Source organism: Halichoerus grypus, chromosome 10 (assembly GCF_964656455.1).
Source record: "Halichoerus grypus chromosome 10, mHalGry1.hap1.1, whole genome shotgun sequence".
Taxonomy (NCBI): Eukaryota; Metazoa; Chordata; class Mammalia; order Carnivora; family Phocidae; genus Halichoerus; species Halichoerus grypus.
The window spans coordinates 125,005,466-125,025,774 of record NC_135721.1 but is presented as its reverse complement, the minus strand read 5'-3'; the positions used below and the strand labels follow the sequence as shown (position 1 = coordinate 125,025,774).

The window sequence follows — 20,309 nt, the reverse complement described above, 5'->3', positions numbered from 1 at the left end:
AATAGTTTCTTTTGTGTAATTCTGCCAAATTCTTGTTTTTAATTTTTTTTAGTATAGTTGACACACAATGTTATATTAGTTTCAAGTGTACAGCATAGTGATTCCGCAGGTTTATACATTATGCTGTGCTTCCCACAAGTGTAGCTAAATTCTTGTTAACCTAGTCCTAGACACTGAATGCTACTGTCAATGGAACTCACTTCCTTTTACCATCATTCTCATGTGGCATAAGAGAAACAATTGATATAAGAGTATATCGACTGGCACATCATCTTAATCATGGGATCAAAGGTAATACTACCAAAAATGGGACAAACGAACATCATGTATATGAAACTGATCTGATGTGATTTACTAAGAAGAATATAACATCCCTTATGTAGAATTTCTGCCAAGAAATGTGATAACCTGAATCTGTTGAGGAAACAGACAAACCCAAATGAAAGAACATTCTTCACAACAACTGCTCTGTTCTCTTCAAAACAGCCACTGCCATGAAAGACAGACAAAGGCTGAGGAGCTAGATTAAAAGACTCTAAATAGTTTGACAACTGCATCTAATGAATGATTCTGAATTGGATCCTGAATCAGGGAAAAAAAATGTTATAGAGGCTATTATTGAGACAATGGGTGAAGTTTGAATATATGGTCTGCATATTAGATAACATTTCAGTGTTCGATTTCTTGGGTTTGATCGTTGTGTGGTAGTTACATGAAAGAATGCCCTTGTTCTTAGGAGATGCACACTGAAGTGCTAGGGATGACAGTTCATGTCTGCAGCTTACTCTCAAATGGTGAGGATGAGAAGATGGGGAGAGAAATTGAGAATTGCATATATGGCAAAATATTAACAATTGGCGAATCTAAATGGTTTCCAGGTGTTCATGCAGAATGAATCGTGCCTGCAACCTTTCTGTAAGTTTGAAATTTTTCAAAATAAAAAGGTTAAAAGGGTCAGAAAATGAAAAAAATCAAAATAACATATTGAATTTTTAGGGTCCTGTTTTAACAAAAGTATCACCTAACATGGTCATCTCCGGGAGGGGAGATTATGAGGGCTCTCCTTGATCAGATCTTCCTTTGATTTTTGTGTATCTGCTGTTTTATCTACAATTTTAGTGGTACTTCAAAATCCAGTTTTGAGTGGAGGCGATGTTTGCATTCCTGGGAGAAAACTGGCTGGTGGTGGGCATCAATCTTTTACTATATTGCTGGGCTTTATTCTCTAGTACTTTAGTTAAAATTTTATGTTTTCATGTGTGCAGTTGATATCTACCCTTCCTTCTCAAGGTCGCTTTGAGTCTAAAGGGCCCCTGGTCGTAGGAACCCGTGGAACCGGGTTCAGATTCCTAATGCAGGGGTCCTGGAGGAACCAGGGCTCCAAACAAAAGTAAAGATGATTTTGGACAAATAACCCAATGCACCAGATAAGGCAGGGACTCTTCCGACATTCCCTAAGACAGGGGGCGCGGAGACTTCTGGGAAACGGAGTCCCGAATTTGATGGATTACCGGCAGGAGAGCCCAGCGAACCTGGCCCTCGCAGCTCCTTCTGCGCATGTGCAGCTCTTCCTCATTGTTCGCCCGCTCCCTCGTCTCCGGCTTCGCCCCGCAGGTAATCGTAGAGCCTCCGGGTCGACGCGCTGCTCGGTGACCGAGTCCTGCGGGAAGGAGGTGCACTACAGGTGAGGACCTAGCTTGGAGAGCTGCTTTGCGGGGCGCGGGATAGGTTTGTGCCCACACATGGTGGAAGCAAAAACTTGAGCGAACCCCACGCGGGCTGAGGACCCTTAAAGAAAGCCAGAGACAGAGCAGCTTAGCTGCAGACGCACAGGTTCCACGGAAAGGATCAGGGCACGGGTTTCTTGGTCAGAATCAAGTGCGCCGAGAAAAGGCATCTAAATGGGAAAGAACTGTTTCCAGGAGCTCCTCGAATTTGCATGTGCCCTGGTGAACCATTCATTAGCGAGTCAAATCCACGACAGCAGTGGGCGTGAGAGGGAACGCTTATAATATTTATTATATGCCTGCAAGCTAGGGGCAGATGGTGAGTCTGCATTGTAGCAGACTGATGGAAGAGCCTAAGTTTGAACTTCGAAGAGTTTAAATTCTGGCTCAGCCACTGAGTCTCCATGGGCAAAATGATGAGCCTCTAAGACTCAGTTTCCCCGTCTGTAAAATGAACTTTTTTCCTAAAACCTGTCTCCAGGTTGTTCTGAGGATTGAATAAGGTGACACCTGTAAAGCACTCAGCACAGGTCCTGGCATTCACTGAGTACCTGGGAACTGTTAATTGCCTTTATCATTGTTCTTTTCATTAAGAATATTATTTATTTCCAAAGACCCCCCCCCCCCCGTAAAATTGGTATTAATCCCATTTTAACCAAGAAGAAAACCAAGACTCTGGAGGTGAAGTCTTGTGGACAGTAATTGGAGGAGCTAGCATACAAACCTCAAACAGTTTTATTTCCAAATCCCATGTTGGGTTTCGTCCGGCAGCACATCCTTCCCAGCACTTAGCAGAGTGACAAGTCCCTCAGAGGCATGAGGAAGAACCTGGAATGTACCAAACTGAGTCTTCTCTATAGTTCTTGGAGATTTCTTGACATCTTTTCAGAGCGCTTGGGTTACTGCCCCATGGAAGCTTCTCTACTCTTTCTTCATTGTCCATCTGCCCTGTGACCTCAGCAGTTTACAGACTCCCAAACCAGATTTTTCTGACAGTTGTTCTCAAATAAGCTTGTTAAAACCCAAGAGCTGGCTAGGCCCCACCCCCAGAGTCTCCGGTTCAGTAGGTTGGGGAGGGGTCCCCACATTTGCATCTCTATCAAGCTCCTGACTGATGCTCCTACTGCTGGTCTGGGAACCACACTGAGAACTCCTGTTGTAGGGGTGGTGAAGTCCCAGAGACAGTTGGGACCTGGGCTGGAGATTCCAGTTATTTGAATTTACCCCTCCAGCCAGGTTCACATTTCCTTGGATCCCACAGCTCTTGTAAGGAAAAGAGGTGGGGCCACCACGAGCAGGACTCCCACCTGGGAGATCCCCACCCACCCAGACACAGCCCACCACCACTGGGGGCACAGACCCCAGAAACAAGCAGGTTCTATCTTTGCTTGCTCAGAAGCGATTTCTGATCGTTCTGCCCTGAGTCACATCACCACACCAGAGGTTGTCAAGAACAGTCGGTCAGCAAAAGTGTGGGCCAACTTTCAAAAGAGAGAGGTGAGCTGAGCTGAGGGTGCTGGGCAAGAGGCAGGCTTCTGGGATGAGGAAATCCTGTGGACAGTGGATGAGGATGTGTTCTGGGGGGATGGGCAGGGAGACACTATCATCACTCCTCCCATGCTTTTTATTCTCCCTGAAGCCCCTCTCCCGGGATTCTGCACAGCCCGCAAAACCACAGCTATCCCCTCATCTGGAATTTAGGGATATGTTACCCACCCCCCGATTCCTGCCTTTGTAGGCATACACCAAAGGCCTTCAGAGGTTATGTAACCCTGCCTCATTTTAAAAGTGAACAGTATTGGGCGCCTGGGTGGCTCTGTTGGTTAAGCGACTGCCTTCGGCTCAGGTCGTGATCCTGGAGTCCCGGGATCGAGTCCCACATCGGGCTCCCCGCTCAGTGGGGAATCTGCTTCTCCCTCTGACCCTCTCCCCTCTCATGCTCTCTCTCACTCTCTCTCTCTCAAATAAATAAATAAAATCTAAATAAATAAATAAATAAATAAATAAATAAATAAATAAATAAAAGTGAACAGTATTGGGTCTGAGGGAGTCATTAGCATAGGGTTAAGTACAAGGTTTCTGGAGCCAGACTGCCAGGGTTCAAAGCCAGGCTCTACCACATTACTTTCACTTCTTCCCTCAATTTCCTCACCTATAAACTGGGAGTGATAATACTACCTACACCGTGCTTTATTTTAAGGAATAAATGAGGTAATATAAGTAAAGTACTTAGAACAGTGCCTGTTACATAGTAAGCACCATCCAAGTATTGTCAGTATCCTTAATATTAGTATAATCTCGGTTTACATTATTTGTTAGTCCCAGAACCTAAAGGACCACTGGGACCCCCTGACTCCCAAGCCCTTGTTCTGTCCACTGTGGCTCAGTTAAGTCGAAACAAGTTTCTTAAAAAAAAAAAAAAAAAAATCCCTTAGAGACACTGAAACCAAAGGAGAATAAATCCCTTAAAAAAAAAAATAGACTTCCTTAAGGCACACCTATCCCTGTTAGAGGTTCCTATTAATTTTTTAACTTGAAGGAGTTAAAAATATAAGTAGGAGGGGCAGCTGGCTGGCTCAGTCCATAGAGCGTGCAACGCTTGATCTCAGGGTTGTAGGTTCAAGCCCCATGTTGGGTCTACAAGAGATTACTTAAAAATTTTAAAAATGCAAATATATAGATGTGTGTGTGTGTGTGTGTGTGTGTGTGTGTGTGTGTTGGAAAGTAAATGAGCAGATCTCTGTCAGGTTTTTGTTGCATCTTTTTTACACTTTTTTCTGATGAAAATATTCAAAACATACAAAAGTAAAGAAAATAATATAATGACTCCCACATACTCGTCACAGCTTCAGCCATTATCAACCTAAGACCATTTTGTTTCATCTCTACCTGCCCCCAACACACACGTACACATTTTCCCTTCCACCTTCCATGACTAGATTATTTTAGAAAATCCGGAGGGCTCCTAGCTGGCTCAGTCGGAAGAGAGTGGGACTCTTAATCTCGGTGTCATGAGTTCGAGCCCCACATTGGGTGTAGCGATGACTTAAACGAACAAATAAATAAATGAACTTAAAAAAATAATAAAGTAAAACCCAGACATTAAAAACTTAAAATGTAACATGTTTAATAATGGCCAAAGGCATGGCATGTCATCCTTGCTATGCTAAGATCTGTTTAACCGGCTCTTTCTTAGTTGGACTTTGGCTTGTTTTGTATCTGTCTGCTATTAAATCAAAGAAAGCTGTGAATTGTAAGAAACCAATCAGATAAGAATATTTACTCTCCGCAGTGAAAAGCATGCTTCTCTTAGTTCCCCATGGTTATACCAGGGATAGGAGAGTCCCCTCAGCACCCCTGCCCCTTTGAAGGGTCAGAGACATTGTCCCACCGTGTGGCTGGCTCTCAGCTACTACATGTGGATTTCTAGGCAAGGGCTCCGAGGACCTCCAGGACAGACCCTATTTCTCATGATTGCTCTGCTCCTTTCCCTTCCTCCAGCTCTGGCCTCACAGTTCTCGAAACTTTCCCCAGAACAGGAGAAAATGAACACATCTCAGGTAAGTCATTTACTTCTTACTCAACTTTTTCAATGAACTCTTAAGAGTGACTTCACATTTTTTAGGGACCATGCCTTCTTATCGATTGTTTTTCTTCTTTTTTTTTTAATTTTTTTCCTGGGATATCATCTGACTTTCCTTTTTTCCTTTCCCGGTTTTGAAGGTCTACATTTGATTTGTGTTGTATTATTGATTACCTTTGATGTGTGTGACACATATGTGAACGTATTTTTTTTTTCAACAGCAGGGATTGTTTTCACCCATAGTTCCATCTAAATAACATATACTCCTTTATCTCAGATTCTCCTTTTAAATGCTTTTCTTTTCCCACTTTCTCTTTACATAATAAATATTATTTTTTTAATTCTTTGTTAACAATCGCATCACACCTTCTAGCAACTTGAACAAAAATTATTTCAATTCTAATATACATTTTTTTGGTTATTTTTGCTGTCCCAAGTTTGAAGATAAAGTGTTATAATGTTATCTACAGCTTAGGGTTGCTTATCATGTTCCAGTCACTGTTAAATTCTTTGCCTGATTTAACTCTTTTAATCACAACAACAGCATTATGAGGTATGGAGTTTTATTACGCCCTTTTTACTGAAAGTATAAATAACAGATTGAAGTGCTTGTAGCTGGAATGGTTCTAAGGATATCTAAGGATACATCATTAGAAATTTGGCCAGATAGGGGGTGACTGGCTGGCTCAGTTGATAGAGCGTGTGACTCTTGATCTCAGGGTCATGAGTTCAAGTCCCACATTGGGTGTAGAGGTTACTAAAGAAAAAATAAAAGAAATTTGGCCGATTGTCAAATTTGTCCTAGAGTCCAAGTCCGCTATAAGCTTTCCACTCATTTTGGGGAGTAAGATTTTGGGAGTAAGTTCCAGCCTGTCCAAGAACTTGGAATGGGACATCTCTTAGGTATGGCATTGCCAGAGGAGATGCAGGGCACAGAAATTATACCTTGCATGGGACATACTTATCCTAAAAACCTATTTGTTGTTTCCCTGGGTGCCCTGTGTTTTTATTTACTAAAGCTGGGAACTGTACTTAGGTAGAAAGAGGGTTTCAGCTGCCCTCTGCTGCCCATGAGCTCTGGCATTCCTAACCCATCCAGAGGACCAGTCATTCTCTGTCTTTTCAGGGGCTGGTTTTACTACCTCGTTCCAGATGGCCTGTTGCTGGACCAGCACGGCCTGCCTCAGTTTTCCCATCAATCATTGTAGCAGCCCCTCTTCCCAAGTTTCAAGAATTCTCAGGCTTCACACCCACAATATGTTGCTTTGCCCAAAAATGTAAAAATGTTGCCTACATGCAGTTCATAAATATTTTTTAAAGTTTCCTGTTGAGTTACCCTGTGCTTCTTATGTCTGTAAGTCCCCCTCCCTTCGCTGGCTTCACTAGGAACCGTTCTTCCTGCTCTTCTGTCTGCTCACCATATTCCCCTTCTCCTGCTGTGTTCCTTCTCTGACTGCTGAGTTCTGATGGAGGCCTCTGGAGAATCTTCCACCTTCTGAGTCTGAGTATCTGGAAGTACCTTTATTCCACCCTGTGACAGGAATGATTGGCTGTAGCACTGGGGTCTGCACTCCTTTTCCTTCAGGGTATGAGGAGAAAACAGGATCTCCGTTATATCCCAGCATCTGCAGAGACTGAGGAGAAGTCGTCTGCCAGTCTGCTTCTCACTCCTGTGTTATTCTTTCTTCTTGCAAAGATTTTCTTTCTCCTGGGGTCTGAGCTATCTCGCCAGGCCACATCTGCCGGAATGCTTGCCTGGTACCCGAAGAAGATGCTCCTGCTCATGAAGCCTCGTGTGCCCTGGGACACTTCCAGTGATTTCCCGAGATGATTCCGCTCCCTGCCTCCTCTCCGTTCTTGACCCCCAGAGCTCCTGGGAGGCTGTCAGTCGCTCTCCGCAGTGGTCTGCCTGTCCTCCTTTACCTTTCTGTCGCCTTTTCCATTATCCTGTGTTTTCATTCTGTGCGTTAAGAGATTTGCTCATTTTTGTCACCCAAGTCATGTGGTTTTCAAAGCCTTCTTTGGAGGATTTTAGGGTTTTTTTGTTTTGTTTTCCTAAGTCAGCCACAGAGTATGTCCTATCTGGGTCCTTTTTCTTTTCGCAGAGCCAACTTCTCTCATTTTATGGAAGTAAGACTCTGACACCAATCTGAGGACACCAATTTGAAGTCTTAAAAATTATTGTCTTCAACATCTAAATTAATTTTGTTTTCATAGGCTTCAGTTGATTCCTCTTGGTACTTATTTTTTTAGGCTGTTGGTTTTTATTTACAGGAAATAATACTTTGTTACGCAGTTTTTCTTGATGCTTATTTTTCCGACTGTTTGTTTTACCTCCAGCAGAGTCTGGGCCCTTTTTAGTTTTCTGTTGTAAATGGAAAGACAGAAACCTCAGAAGATCGATCTAGGCAGCTGATGTGCGTTCACTCCACAGCACAGAGGTCTGTTTCCTTGGCAAGCTCTTCCCTGGAATGGAAGGACAGACTTGGGGCCTTTTCCTGATGGCAGAGCACGTTGGTTTGTTTCCCTAGCGTTGCCCTAAAAGCAAAGCTAGGACCGATCAGGGTACTCAGCATAGTACTTTGCTTCTCTCTCGGGTTGCAAAATTCACGCAGACTCCTTGAGGCGGTTGCCCTGCTTTTTATAGAGAAGGTTCTCCTGAGTGTTGACCCTTCGCCAACCCCTCTGGGGGGTAAGAACGAGCCAGGAGTGTGGCAGTCCTCATATGCCCACTTACTCTCCTGGGTCTTCAGCCCAGAGCTCACTTCATCTTCCTGCCATAGCTACTGCTGAGCTGGGCAGTCCTGCCTGGCTCTGAACAGAACCTGAGATTCTTGCACCTTCTGGGTTTGTAGGAGAGGATGAGCACACGGCCTCCAGTATCTGCCTCCTACTCTATAACTTACAGAAACCAGTCAGAATTTGTCCCTTGCTGACAGCCCCCTTTCCATGCACTCCTGTGCCCCGATCACACAGTGGTGTTTTTATGTCTCTTCCCGCTATGGTTTGGAGGCAGAAGAGATAAATATGTGTGCCCAGCCCATCATGTTGAGTTAGGAGCATCTCTTATTCTTTTTTTTTTTTAAGGTTTTATTTATTTATTTGACAAAGAGAGACACAGCGAGAAAGTGAACACAAGCAAGGGGAGTGGGAGAGGGAGAAGCAGGCTTTCTGCTGAGCAGAGAGCCTGATACGGGGCTCGATCCCAGGACCCTGGGATCATGACCTGAGCCGAAGGCAGACGCTTAATGACTGAGCCACCCAGGTGCCCAGGAGCATCTCTTGTTCTTGAAATTATCACCAGCGATGGCTCCCAAGGAGCACTTCGTTCCTTCGACGGCTGCCTCGTGAGCACCGTCATGGATCTGCCCTGCTCACCATGTGCAGATGCAACTGCTAAGTCCGGCTTCTTTGGTCACCAGGGCCTTCTCTCCCTCCTCCTCCCCATCAGACTCCGAATCTTCCATCTCCCCACTCTTTGTGGGCAAGTTCCCTACTCGGATGGCTTCAGCTACACTGAGATACTCCAGATTTCCAAAATTTATCTTAATCCTCGCCCTCTCTCCTGAGCCCCAAGACCTTATATACAACCATCACCTGGAACTCTCCACCTGTGTGTGTCACAGATATCCAAGATTTCTCTCTCCTGCCCAAACTATTCTTCCTCCTGGCTTGTCAGGCTCAGTATATGGCACCAGCCTTGACCCAGCTGCTCTTGCAGATAACCCCGGAGTAGTGTTCCGTTGCCCCTCTTTCCCTAACCAATTGATGATGAATACCATCTAGAATCAGCTCCACTTCTAACTGCCCCTGTTACTACATTAAAATCTTCTCTGATTATGGTTATTACCTTCCTCTCTGACTTCCCTTCCCTTCCCTTGAAAAACCCTTCCCCGGCTTTCTCAACCTCAACACAATCAGTATTTGGGGCCAGATAATCCTTTGTCGTAGAGGCTGTCCTGGGCATCGTAGGTTGTCCAGAAGCATCTCTGGACTCCAGCCAACTAGATACCAGAAGCACTCTTTCCTCCGTTGGGACAACCACAAAGTTCTCCCAACATCGCCAAATGCCCCCTACCCCCCAGCAGGCAAGACCATGTTGATTGAGAACCGCTGCTTTGAAACACTCTCCTACTCTGCTGCTAGGGCATTGCTTTCAAAATATAAATCTGGTATGTCCCCATTTCCATGGAAGTCATCTCCAAAGCCAGGAGTCCACCCCATACAACTGCACTTTGACAATCAAGCAGTGTATGGTATGTGAAGAAAGTACTAGAATGCCCTTTCATGTTTCTTTTGTATCTAGAAAAAATTAAGGGCACCTGTGTGGCTCAGTTGTTAAGCGTCTGCCTTCGGCTCAGGTCATGATCCCAGGGTCCTGGGATCGAGCCCTGCATCGGGCTCCCTGCTTGGCGGGAAGCCTGCTTCTCCCTCTCCCACTCTCCCTGCTTGTGTTCCCTCTCTCGCTGTGTCTCTCTCTGTCAGATAAATAAATAAAATCTTAAAAAAAAAATTAAGGAAGGAAACTTTACTTTTGGTGGCCAGCTGGAGAGTCCTAGACGTACTACATCATTTATAGCTAATGCACAGAGGGGTGCTTGGGAACACCTACTGATGGGGTGACTCCGTATTTGGAAGCCATTGGTCTCCAGGGGAAAGTCCAAAATTTCTCCGTGTCTACCACTAAATAACTCTACTGGTCTGAGTCTCATCGAAGCCCCCAACCTTATTCAGTCACCCTGCACTACTTACAACTCCCTTAACTTAATGTGTGTTGTTATTTATTATCATGTAATTTATTATTGGACATGTATGTGCTTTGTGGAAAGTCTCCTTGTTAGTCTGTAAACACCTTAAAAACAGGACCAGTGTCTCCTTTGCCTTAGCATCCTTACAACTAGAATAGTTCTAGATATATATAAAGGGACTCAAATTTTCATTATTTTATGAATTAATAAATAAATATAGAGGCAGAGTATTTCTGATTTCTGTTTCTTCCGCAAAGTATAACATAAAGGAAGGTACATGGTTGTCATCCTTTGTAACACATTCTAGTAAATTCTTAACAATGAACACAGTAGGGGCGCCTGGGTAGCTCAGTCAGTGAAGCGTTTGACTCTTGATTTTGGCTCAGGTCATGATCTCAGGGTCGTGAGATCGAGCCCCACGTCGGGCTCCGCACTGGGCGTGGAGCCTGCTTAAGATTCTCTCCCTCCCTCTCCCCCTGCCCCTTCTCCCCTCCCTGTCTCCCTCTCCACTCTCTCTGCCCCCCCCCCCAAATTTTAAACCAATGAACACAGTAGAAATTCATTCCCATACGGATTTCCCATGCCATCTGGTCTTGAGCACTTCCCGGTGAGCAGGATTGGACTGTTCCAGGGCTCGGTGTTGTTCGAGGATATATCTGTGGACTTCGCCCAGAAGGAGTGGCAGCTGCTGGACCCTGCCCAGAGGCTTCTGTACAGGGAGGTGATGCTGGAGAACCACAGGCTGCTGGTGTCCCTGGGTAAGCACGGCTTCCCATGCAACTACCCACAGCATGCACTGCCTGGCTTCGCCACCAAATCACTGGAGGGTGTAATGAGTCTCAGGCTTGAGATTTTGGATTCCAAGACCTTTTTAGGGAACTCGAAAGTCTGTTACATTCTCACCTCCCTGGTGAAAAGGTCTTCTTTGATGAGGGCCCCGTCATTGTACAGCTTCTAAAGCTTCTCCCTTCCGATTCTTCCAACGGCCTGACCCTTAAGCAGCTTTGCCAAATCCCATGTCATTTCCCATAACAGGGTGCTGTGTCACCAAACCTGAGCTGGTACGCAAGTTGGAGCAAGGAGAAGAGCCATGGGCACCAAAGAGAGAGCTCCCAGGTCAGAGCCACCCAGGTGAGTTCCCGAGAGGGGAGAGAAGGCAACTGGTGGGAACTGGATCCCAAGTGGCCAGTCCAGGGTATTTTTGAAAGGGTTTTAGAGGCTTTTAGACGTGACTAAAGACAGATGATCACCCTCCCTTAGATATCAAACCTCCAAATAACACTCTCAGATGTAAGTGCTCTTTGTGTTCTGTTCAACTTTTATGCATAGAGAGATTGGCTTGGTTTTCGTAGAACCCGATTGCTCCTTTCCTCATCCTAGATCTTTATTTCTGCTTTTCTTTGTTGGGTCATGGCCATTGTCCACCTTTCCTCCTGTGCCAAACATGCTGTCAGAATGCAGTTATTGGTGCATTCTTATATCCAACAAATATTTATTAGGCACCTGTATGCACCAGTCACATTCTAAGCAGAGGGGATACAAAGTCTCCACTCCTATCAGTAGATCTAATTAGCAGATTGGCAGATTTAGCAAAAAGTTGGCGATTAACAACAACAACAAAAAGTAATATGTCTGGCAGTAATCAGCAGTATGAAAAATTAAAGTCAGATGAAGGGTATAGGGACCGATAGGGAGTGCTGGTTTGGGAAAGGAACAGCGCAGGAACAGTGGAATAGAGTCTTGAATGGAGGGATGGAGTGAGCCACAGGTTATCTGAGAGATTTCCAGATCGAGGGAGCAGCAGGTAGGAAGCCTCTGAGATGGCAGTGTGCTTGGTGTAATCAGGGAACAGCGAGGAGTCAGTGGGACCAGAAGCGGTTCAAAAGAAAGTAGCAGCTGATGTCAGAGAGTTAGCTGGAGCAAAGCTGTATGGGCCTGGTAAGACTGACTTCTACTCTGAGTGAGACATTAGGTGAGAGGGGAGGTCAAGGGCTGCACCTGTATGCGCTAGGTGTGGAGATCAGGAAGGCACATGACTCTAGCAAGTGAGACTGAGCAGAAGCACTCAGTACACAGGGAGGGAACCAGAAGACAGTGGGTCCCAGAAGCCCCATGAACAAAGCGTTTTGAGAAGGAAGGAGTGAATTCCAGATGGATGTGTTCACTCAGCGTTGCCTCTTCTTTTCCTGCGGATTATTCAAAGGCCACGGGGAAGATAAAAACAAAATGTCAACTCCATTTTCACTGGAGGTAGGAGGCAGCTGAAATCCCAAACTTAAAATAAAAAGTGGAATGGGGTGCCTGGGTGGCTCAGTCGGTCAAGCATCTGACTCTTGATCTCAGCTCCGGTCTTGATCTCAGAGTCGTGAGTGCAGGCCCTGCGTGGAGCCTACTTTAAAAATTAATTAGTTAATTAATTAATTAAAATGTGGATTACAATCAAAAGCGATAGAAATCAGGCTCGGTCATGGGAAGTAGAAGTAGAGAGGAAACATCACACAAACCAGCTGTGGAAAAAAGTGTCAGAAGACATTGTACAGATAGTACTTACTTGCAAACTTTGCCACAAATGGAACTTGAAGTGATGAGATTCTTAAAAAAAAAAAAAAAAAAAAAAAAACATTGGGACAGTATTATTGCCCTGAAGGATGTGAAGGTTCTGAGTAGAGCTAAGGACAGAATATGTTAACCAAGTGAAGAACATGAGTGGATATGTGGCTAGAAATGTCCAATTTACAGAATTAAATACTCTGATCTGATACATCTAACAATACTTTAGCTTATACGCTGATCGCTTGAACATGTGTTGTGAACTTAGGTATAAGAACCTAGTGTAAACTCTTAGGTATAAAAATCCAATATCAAATTTTACTTGCTAGCATATTGGCTTCTATTTGTTTTATCTGCTACAGAAAAGTCATATATTTTTAAGCATACACTTGATATTCTTGCATAAAATGAGAATAGCAGAGGATAGTAATAATCACCCATAGCTAAAAAAATTTTAAGACAAAGATTGATAAAGGTCCTTGGACCAAACTGGATAGCCAGCTGCTTGAGTTTTCACAGAAAAAAAGAAATCGGAGAGGAAGAAAACATGATATAAAGGTGGAATTAAACATTAGTATTGTGAGAGGACACAATCAGTTGGCACAGTAAATCAGCAGATTGAAAGAGGGAGAAGTAGAGGGTGTCAATCAGGACAGATAACTGTTGATTAATCCTGATGGAATCAAATGACAGAACCAACAACCAGAATACAGAATTGAATCAGATCCTGTTGCAAGCATGGCTTGTTCTCTCTTATGTTTTAACACTCTCTTGGACATTGTTTTACCGTATCACAGCTCTATGAAGAGATGGGGATGAACTATAGGACTGGACCCTTAGACCCAAGTAAATTAGTAATTTCATAAGTTTAATTGGGAGTTGGTGTACAGAATGGGAAAGAGGAGGAAGAGTTTGGGAACATGGTGAGTGGAGTAAGGATTTCACTGCAGGTGGTAAAGTATGGGGGAGAAGAGGATATGGTTCTAGTCTGATCTGCTGTCAACCTGATCTTGGCTCTGATACTTCCCTTATTACCCTCCAGTCTTCCTTGTCTCCCTCCTCAGTGTCCCTTGTCTTTGCCCATCCTTTGATAATTCTCCATCCTTGGATAAATTGTTTTCCTGACATCCTTTTTAACTCAACTCACCATTCCTTATGTCTTATTTCAAACTCTCTATCCATCTTAACATCATATTTGTAACAAACCAAAGCCACTTGTGTTAATTTTCAGCTTCCTCTCCTTTTTTTCTACTATAATGTGTTTTTATCTTTGTTTTCATGTTACCAAATCAAAGGAGTAGAATAAATATTTGCTCAGGACTTCTTTCATCCCAGAACACTATGTCTAAGAACCTAAGAATCAACTCCATATAGGCCACTTGTGTGCAATGCCATTTCTTAAGAAATGTGTGAAGATTTGTAATGTATGTCAATTTCTCATATTTCTAGAAGTCCAGAAAGCCAATAGCATGAAAGAAAGAAGCCAAGAAAAGGAAGATAAATTTTCAAGGCAAGCTTTATTCAACAACAGAATATTGACTAAGGAGAGAAGTAAGACCTTGGGAGAAACATTTAATATGGTCACAAACCCAGTGCCCTCAAGAAAAGTATCCCATAAATGTGACTCATCTGGAACAAGCTTGAAAAGTGTTTCAAAATTAATTATTAGTAATAGAAACCATGTAAGAAAAAAGTCTAACGATATCAATGGATGTGGATTCCTTGATACTATGCATGAGAAAACTCATACAGGGAACAAGCCCTGTGAAAATGATCACAAGAAGAAATCCCACAGACATAATGAGGACTTTATTCAACATCAGAAGAATTCTGTTTTGGAGAAAGTTCTTGAATATAATAATTGTGGGAACGCCTTTCACAAAAAGACTGCCTTTGTTACATGTAAGAGAGCTCACAAAGGAGAGAAACCCTCTGAAGGTAATGAATACAGACAAGCTTTCACCCAAAAATTAAAGCTCAATGCTCACCCAAGAACCCTTAAGGAAAGGAAACTGCATGAATCCAGGAAAAATAGGAAACCCTCATGCATGAAGTCAACATGTGTACATCAGAGAGCCCACATAGGGGAGAAACGCTATGATTGTAATAAACTGGGGAAATCCTTTAGCAAGAAGTCAAGCCTTACTCAACAGCAGAGAGAGTACAGAGGAGGAACACCACCTGATGAGTATCATGAAAGTAAGGATGCCTTGCAGAAGTCATACCACACTCAAAGTGAGAGAACTCATGCAGGAGAAAAAATCTATGACTGTGATAAATGTGGGCAGTCCTTCCATGAAAAGCCATGCCTTGCTCAACATCAGAGAACTCACACAACAGAAAAACCTAGTGGGTGTCATGAGAGTGAGAGAGCCATAAAGAAGGAGTCACACCTCCCTCGAAATCAGAGAATTAACACAAGAGAGAGAAGCTTCCAAGGTGGTAAATGTGAGAAGTCCTCCTGTGAGAAGTTAAAACTCGCTCGACATCAGAGAATGCACCCAGGGAAGAAAACCACTGAGTGTCATGAAAGTGGGAGGACCTTAAGTAAGAAGTCACACCTCACTCAGAATCAGAGAGCTCACCGTGGAAAGAAAGCCTATGACTGTAATAAATGTGGGGAAAGCTTTCATAAGAAAACAGACCTTACTCAACATCAGAGCACACACACGGGGAAAAAACCCTATGAGTGTAATGAATGTGGGAAGTCCTTCTTTGTGAAATCCAACCTCACTGAACATCAGAGAACTCACACAGGAGAAAAACCGTATGAATGTAATGAATGTGGGAAGTCCTTCTGCCAGAAATCAGCCCTCACAGTGCATCAGAGAACTCACACAGGAGAGAAACCATATCAATGTAGTGAATGTGGGAAAACCTTCTGTGTGAAATCAAACCTTACTCAACATCAAAGGACCCACACAGGAGAGAAACCCTATAAATGCAATGAATGCTGGAGATCTTTCTGTGTGAAATCCAACCTTGTTGTACATCAGAGAACTCATACAGGAGAGAAACCCTACAAATGTCCTGAATGTGGGAAAACCTTCTATGAAAAATCAGCCCTCACAAAACATCAGAGAATTCACACAGGGGAAAAACCCTATGAATGCAATGAATGTAGGAAAACCTTCAGCCAGAGGTCAGCCCTCACCAAACATCAAAGAAAAACACACAAGAAGAAAACTCCCACCCACGTTGCCCGCATTCAGAAACCTGCATCTACAAATCAGACTCATTGAACATCAGCAGAATCACAGGGCAGAAAAGCTAAGATGTCAACATATGTAGGAAAGTCTTCATCAATTGGCTATAGCTTATTGGAATTAGAGGATTAATATAGGAGTGAAACTTTATGAATGCTTTGAACATGTGAAAGTTTTCAACAAGTGTTCAAAGATAATGGAGGGGAAATTTATCACTTTAAGGAATATGGATAAAAATGTTCTTGCGGAAAGGTTGTTTAACTAGAAATATACACGTCTTGTGTATAAGTAGATGTAGATATATACATGTGAGCTGTCAAAGTACAAAGGAAAGCAAGTGGATGATTAACAAAATCTAGGATAGCAGTTACATCTGTGGAGGAAAGAGGGACTTATATTTGCAGAGAGAGAGAGAGAGAAAGCTGCATGTTTCTCATATGACTCATGAATATACAGGTATTGCTTTTAATATTTTATATCATATATATGCATACATGCCTATTTCTGTTTATAGACTAATTTTCAAGAAACGGGCTTCAAGATCATTGCATTAGAATGTTAGCAAAAGCGGTGTTTTGGCATAAAGATCATAGTTAAGTTTTTTTCATTCATCTATTTTTCTGGATCCAAAATTTCAATAATGATGTTTTCAAGAGTCTACACCACTCATCTTTGTGCCTCGCCATCTTGATTTTCTTCATTGTATTTTTTCTTTGGCTCCCTAGTAAAATTAATCCTAACTTTTTAAAAATAATAAAGTGAACATTGACCAAGATAGAAAAAGTAAAGCCAATGAAAAAGAAACAAAATCAAAGTACATTAAATAGTAAATAAAAATGAAAAAATAATGAAAATTCTCACAAACATGAACAAGTTGAATTCACACATCAAAAACAGTGGTGGTTTGATGGTTGGTTTAAAAACCACCTGTGTGGGTGCCTGGGTGGCTCAGTCGTTAAGCATCTGCCTTCGGCTCAGGTCATGATCCCAGGGTCCTGGGATTGAGCCCCACATCGGGCTCCCTGCTTGGTGGGAAGCCTGCTTCTCCCTCTTCCACTCCCCCTGCTTGTGTTCCCTCTCTTGCTATGTCTCTGTCAAATAAATAAATAAAATCTTTAAAATCAAAAAAAAAATTTTAAAAGCCCATCTGTGTGTGGTTTGCAATATATATATAAAAACCAGCTGACAAAGGAAGTTTAAAATTTAAGGGATTGGGGTGCACCTGGATGGCTCAGTCAGTTAAGCATTGAACTCTTGATTTTGGCTCAAGGTTGTGAGATTGAACCCCTCATCAGGCTCCATACTGGGCATGGAGCTTGCTTAAGATACTCTCTCTCCCTCTCTAAAAAGAAAAAGAAAGAAAAAGAAATTTAAGGGATTGGGCAAAAGATGATACATAGATGGATAGATATACAGATAGATAGATATTGATAGATATTTATAAATGTAGATCTATATCTTTTCTATTTTTTTTTACATTCATCCACTAAAGCATAACTACCTACTGGTAAGTCCTGTGATTATATCATTTAACCCAACTGTGCTCTTAAACATTAGGTTCTTCAGCCTCTCATCAAAAATGATCTCAGGGAAAGAGCCATTTATATGAATATATGTTCAGGTTATGCCGCTTTTCTGTCATCAATGAACGTTTCTAACCTTTCTCGATTTGAGGATCCACAGGAAGCTCTGGAAAGAGCAGAGCAGGGAATGGGCTTTCAAGCATGTGTGTCTTTTTGATTGAGGGTGCTCCCTTGGTTGTTGTTTCTAGTAAGAAACTTTAAGATGCTTGCTTTGACTTTATTTGGAATGATGGACAGGGCACCGAGAGTGGGCAGCTTGACTTCTAATCTTGCCATTGCCTCCAACCCAATTTTATTAATCTTTAAAACGAGCAGATTTAGACAATATTATTGGCTTAGTCCGTTTGGACTGCTATAATAATACCATAGATTGAGGGTCTAATAAACAACAGAAATTTATTTCTCACAGTGCTGGTGGGGCTGGGGAGTCCAAGATCATGGCTGTATCTGGTGAGGGCTCACTTCCTGCTGCACCGTGTCCTCGTGAGGTGGGGTCTCTTAGAAGGGCACTAATCCCATTAACCAGAGCCCCACCCTCATGACCTAAGCACCTCTCAAAGGCCACACCTCCTAATACCATCCCATCTGGGGGGCTAGAATTTCAAGATGTGAATTTTGGAGGGATACAAACAGGACATAACAGCTATAATGTTTTTCCAGTATGATCATTCTGAACTTCGTATGTCAGTTTACAGGGCAATGAGCACATCTGTAGAGGCCAAAGGTGTTGATCTGGAAAGAGTGTGGAGAATAAAGAACGCGTGGAGCTTGAATGTCCTCAGCTGAGCCTGATGACACCCTCCTACCTAGCTTGCAGACACCCAGTAGTAGTCCTTGTCTGGTGGAGCCTGTTTCCTTCCAGTCCCCTCAGCTCAGCTCACATCTCCGAAAGCTGCCCCCAAGCCTTCCATCATCAGCCAGTGCTGACAGTTTCTGCAGAGGTGAATACTGCAAATTTTGCACGCTCTGAACAGAAGGATCGAGAATTGCTTCTGACCCAGCTCCCTGTCTGGAGCCCTCCTGCCTCTTCCCAGAGCGTTGGTAAGAAGTCTCATTTCAGTGTGCGTCCCCTTGTTGGGTTTTTATTCCTGGGGTCTCCTAACACACAAGAGCTGGTGTATTTATGTGGAGTCAGTGTCTGGGCACCAAACAAGGTCACTTTAGATGGGACCTCCACTCCAGTAACCAATATCTATCTCTGATGGCACCTCCTGGCCCCTGGAATCTCAAATCTGGCTTCTAGCAAACTCAGACCAGGGCCACTAAGAAAAACAGCAGGCTGGAGTGTCCAGGAGCCATCTTGAAGCTGCAGAAATTCAATTTGGCCTCAAAGTCCAAAGAAACACAGAAATCCAAGGACTAGAAGACAGGAGTCAATTTTAATTCATCACTTGTTTCCTGGGGTCACTTGAGGGCATTTTATTGGTCTGAGTGCTCTGAAGAATTCAAAGATGGTTGAAGTCCAAGTCTGGGTTTTAAGCGGTGCGGTATTGGGCGCCTGGCTGGCTCAGTCATCAGAGGAGCATGAGACTCTTGATCTTGGGGTCGTGAGTTAGAGCCCCGCATTGGGTGTAGAGATTACTTAAATAAATAAAACTTTAAAAAAACAAAAGAGAAACATAATCTAAGCTCACGACTCAAGAATCTAGAAAAAGAACAAAACAAATCCAAAGCAAGCAGAAGGAAAGAAATAATATAGATAAGAGGAGATACCAATGACATTAAAAACAGAAAAACAATAGGAAAAAGATCAGTGAAGGTAAGAGTTGGTTCTTTAAAAAGATCAACAAAATTGACAAACCTCTAGAAAGATACAGAAAAAAAAAGAACACAAATTACCAATATCAGTAATGAAATTCAGTATCATGACAGACCCTACAGACATCAAAATGATTAACAGGGGCATCTATGAACAGCTTTATACCCATAAATTTGACAACCTAGGTTAAACCAATTCTGAGGGGCACCTGGGTAGCCCAGTCAATTAGGCATCCAACTCTTGACCACAGCTCAGGTCTTGATCTCAGGGTTGTGATTCAAGCCTCTTACTGGGCTCCAAAATAAATAAATAAATAGATAGCTAGATAGATAGATAAAAAATAAACCAATTCTGAAAAAAAAAAAAAAAACCCAACTCCCACAACTCGCCCAATATGAAATAGAATTAAATTGAATTTGTAATTTAAAAATTCCCCAAAAGGAAATCTCCAGGCCCAAATTATTTCACTGGAGAATTCTACCATATGTTTAAAGAAGAACTAACATGAATTCTACACACTTTCTTCCAGAAAATCAAAGAGAAGAAAACACTTCCCAATTCAGTGTATGAACCTAGTATTCACTGATACCAAAATCAAAAAATAAAAAAATACATGATACAAAAAAAAAGATACAGACCAATATTCCTTTGACTATATGCACACAAATCCTTAACAAAATATTAGCAAATAGAATTATTTATTAATTATATGAAAAGACATGAATATATGAAAAGAATTATATAACATGGGGGTAATTGCAAGGATGCAAGGCTGGTTCAATAATCAAAATCAAATTTAAAATACAATACCATTTTAAATTGCTCCCAAAAAAGCCTATGGTTAGATGTAAATCGAACAAAACTTTTGCAGAACTTGTATGCTGAAAACTATGTAATGCTAATCAAAGATAATCTAGGGGTGCCTAGGTGGCTCAGTTGGTTAAGTATCATTGGGCTCCCTGCTCGGTGAGAAGCCTGCTTCTCCCTCTCCCTCTGCTGCTCCCCCTGCTTGTGCTGGTGCTCCCTCCCCCCCTCCCTCTCTCTCTGTCAAACAAATAACTATCTTTAAAATTAAAAAAAAGATGATCCAAAGAAATGAATAAACATACCTTGTTCGTGGATTGTAAAGTATGTCAATTCTCCCCATACTGAT

General features: G+C 42.7%; 1 protein-coding gene across 1 annotated transcript; it reads left to right on the top strand.

Moving 5' to 3' along the window:
- Positions 1 to 1,481: 1,481 nt before the first annotated feature.
- LOC144378703 (uncharacterized) lies at positions 1,482 to 16,913 on the top strand. Its single transcript, XM_036069678.2, has 5 exons — positions 1,482 to 1,684; positions 5,229 to 5,287; positions 10,690 to 10,816; positions 11,094 to 11,189; positions 14,058 to 16,913. Exons 2-5 carry the CDS (start codon positions 5,273 to 5,275, stop codon positions 15,848 to 15,850), a joined length of 2,031 nt encoding a protein of 676 aa, XP_035925571.1. The 5' UTR covers positions 1,482 to 1,684; positions 5,229 to 5,272; the 3' UTR covers positions 15,851 to 16,913.
- Positions 16,914 to 20,309: the final 3,396 nt, after the last annotated feature.

Coding starts and splice junctions, on each gene's coding strand:
- LOC144378703 (XM_036069678.2), top strand. Junction 10,817..11,093: donor CAGGCTGCTGGTGTCCCTGG/GTAAGCACGGCT, acceptor TTCCCATAACAG/GGTGCTGTGTCACCAAACCT. Junction 11,190..14,057: donor CCCAGGTCAGAGCCACCCAG/GTGAGTTCCCGA, acceptor TCATATTTCTAG/AAGTCCAGAAAGCCAATAGC.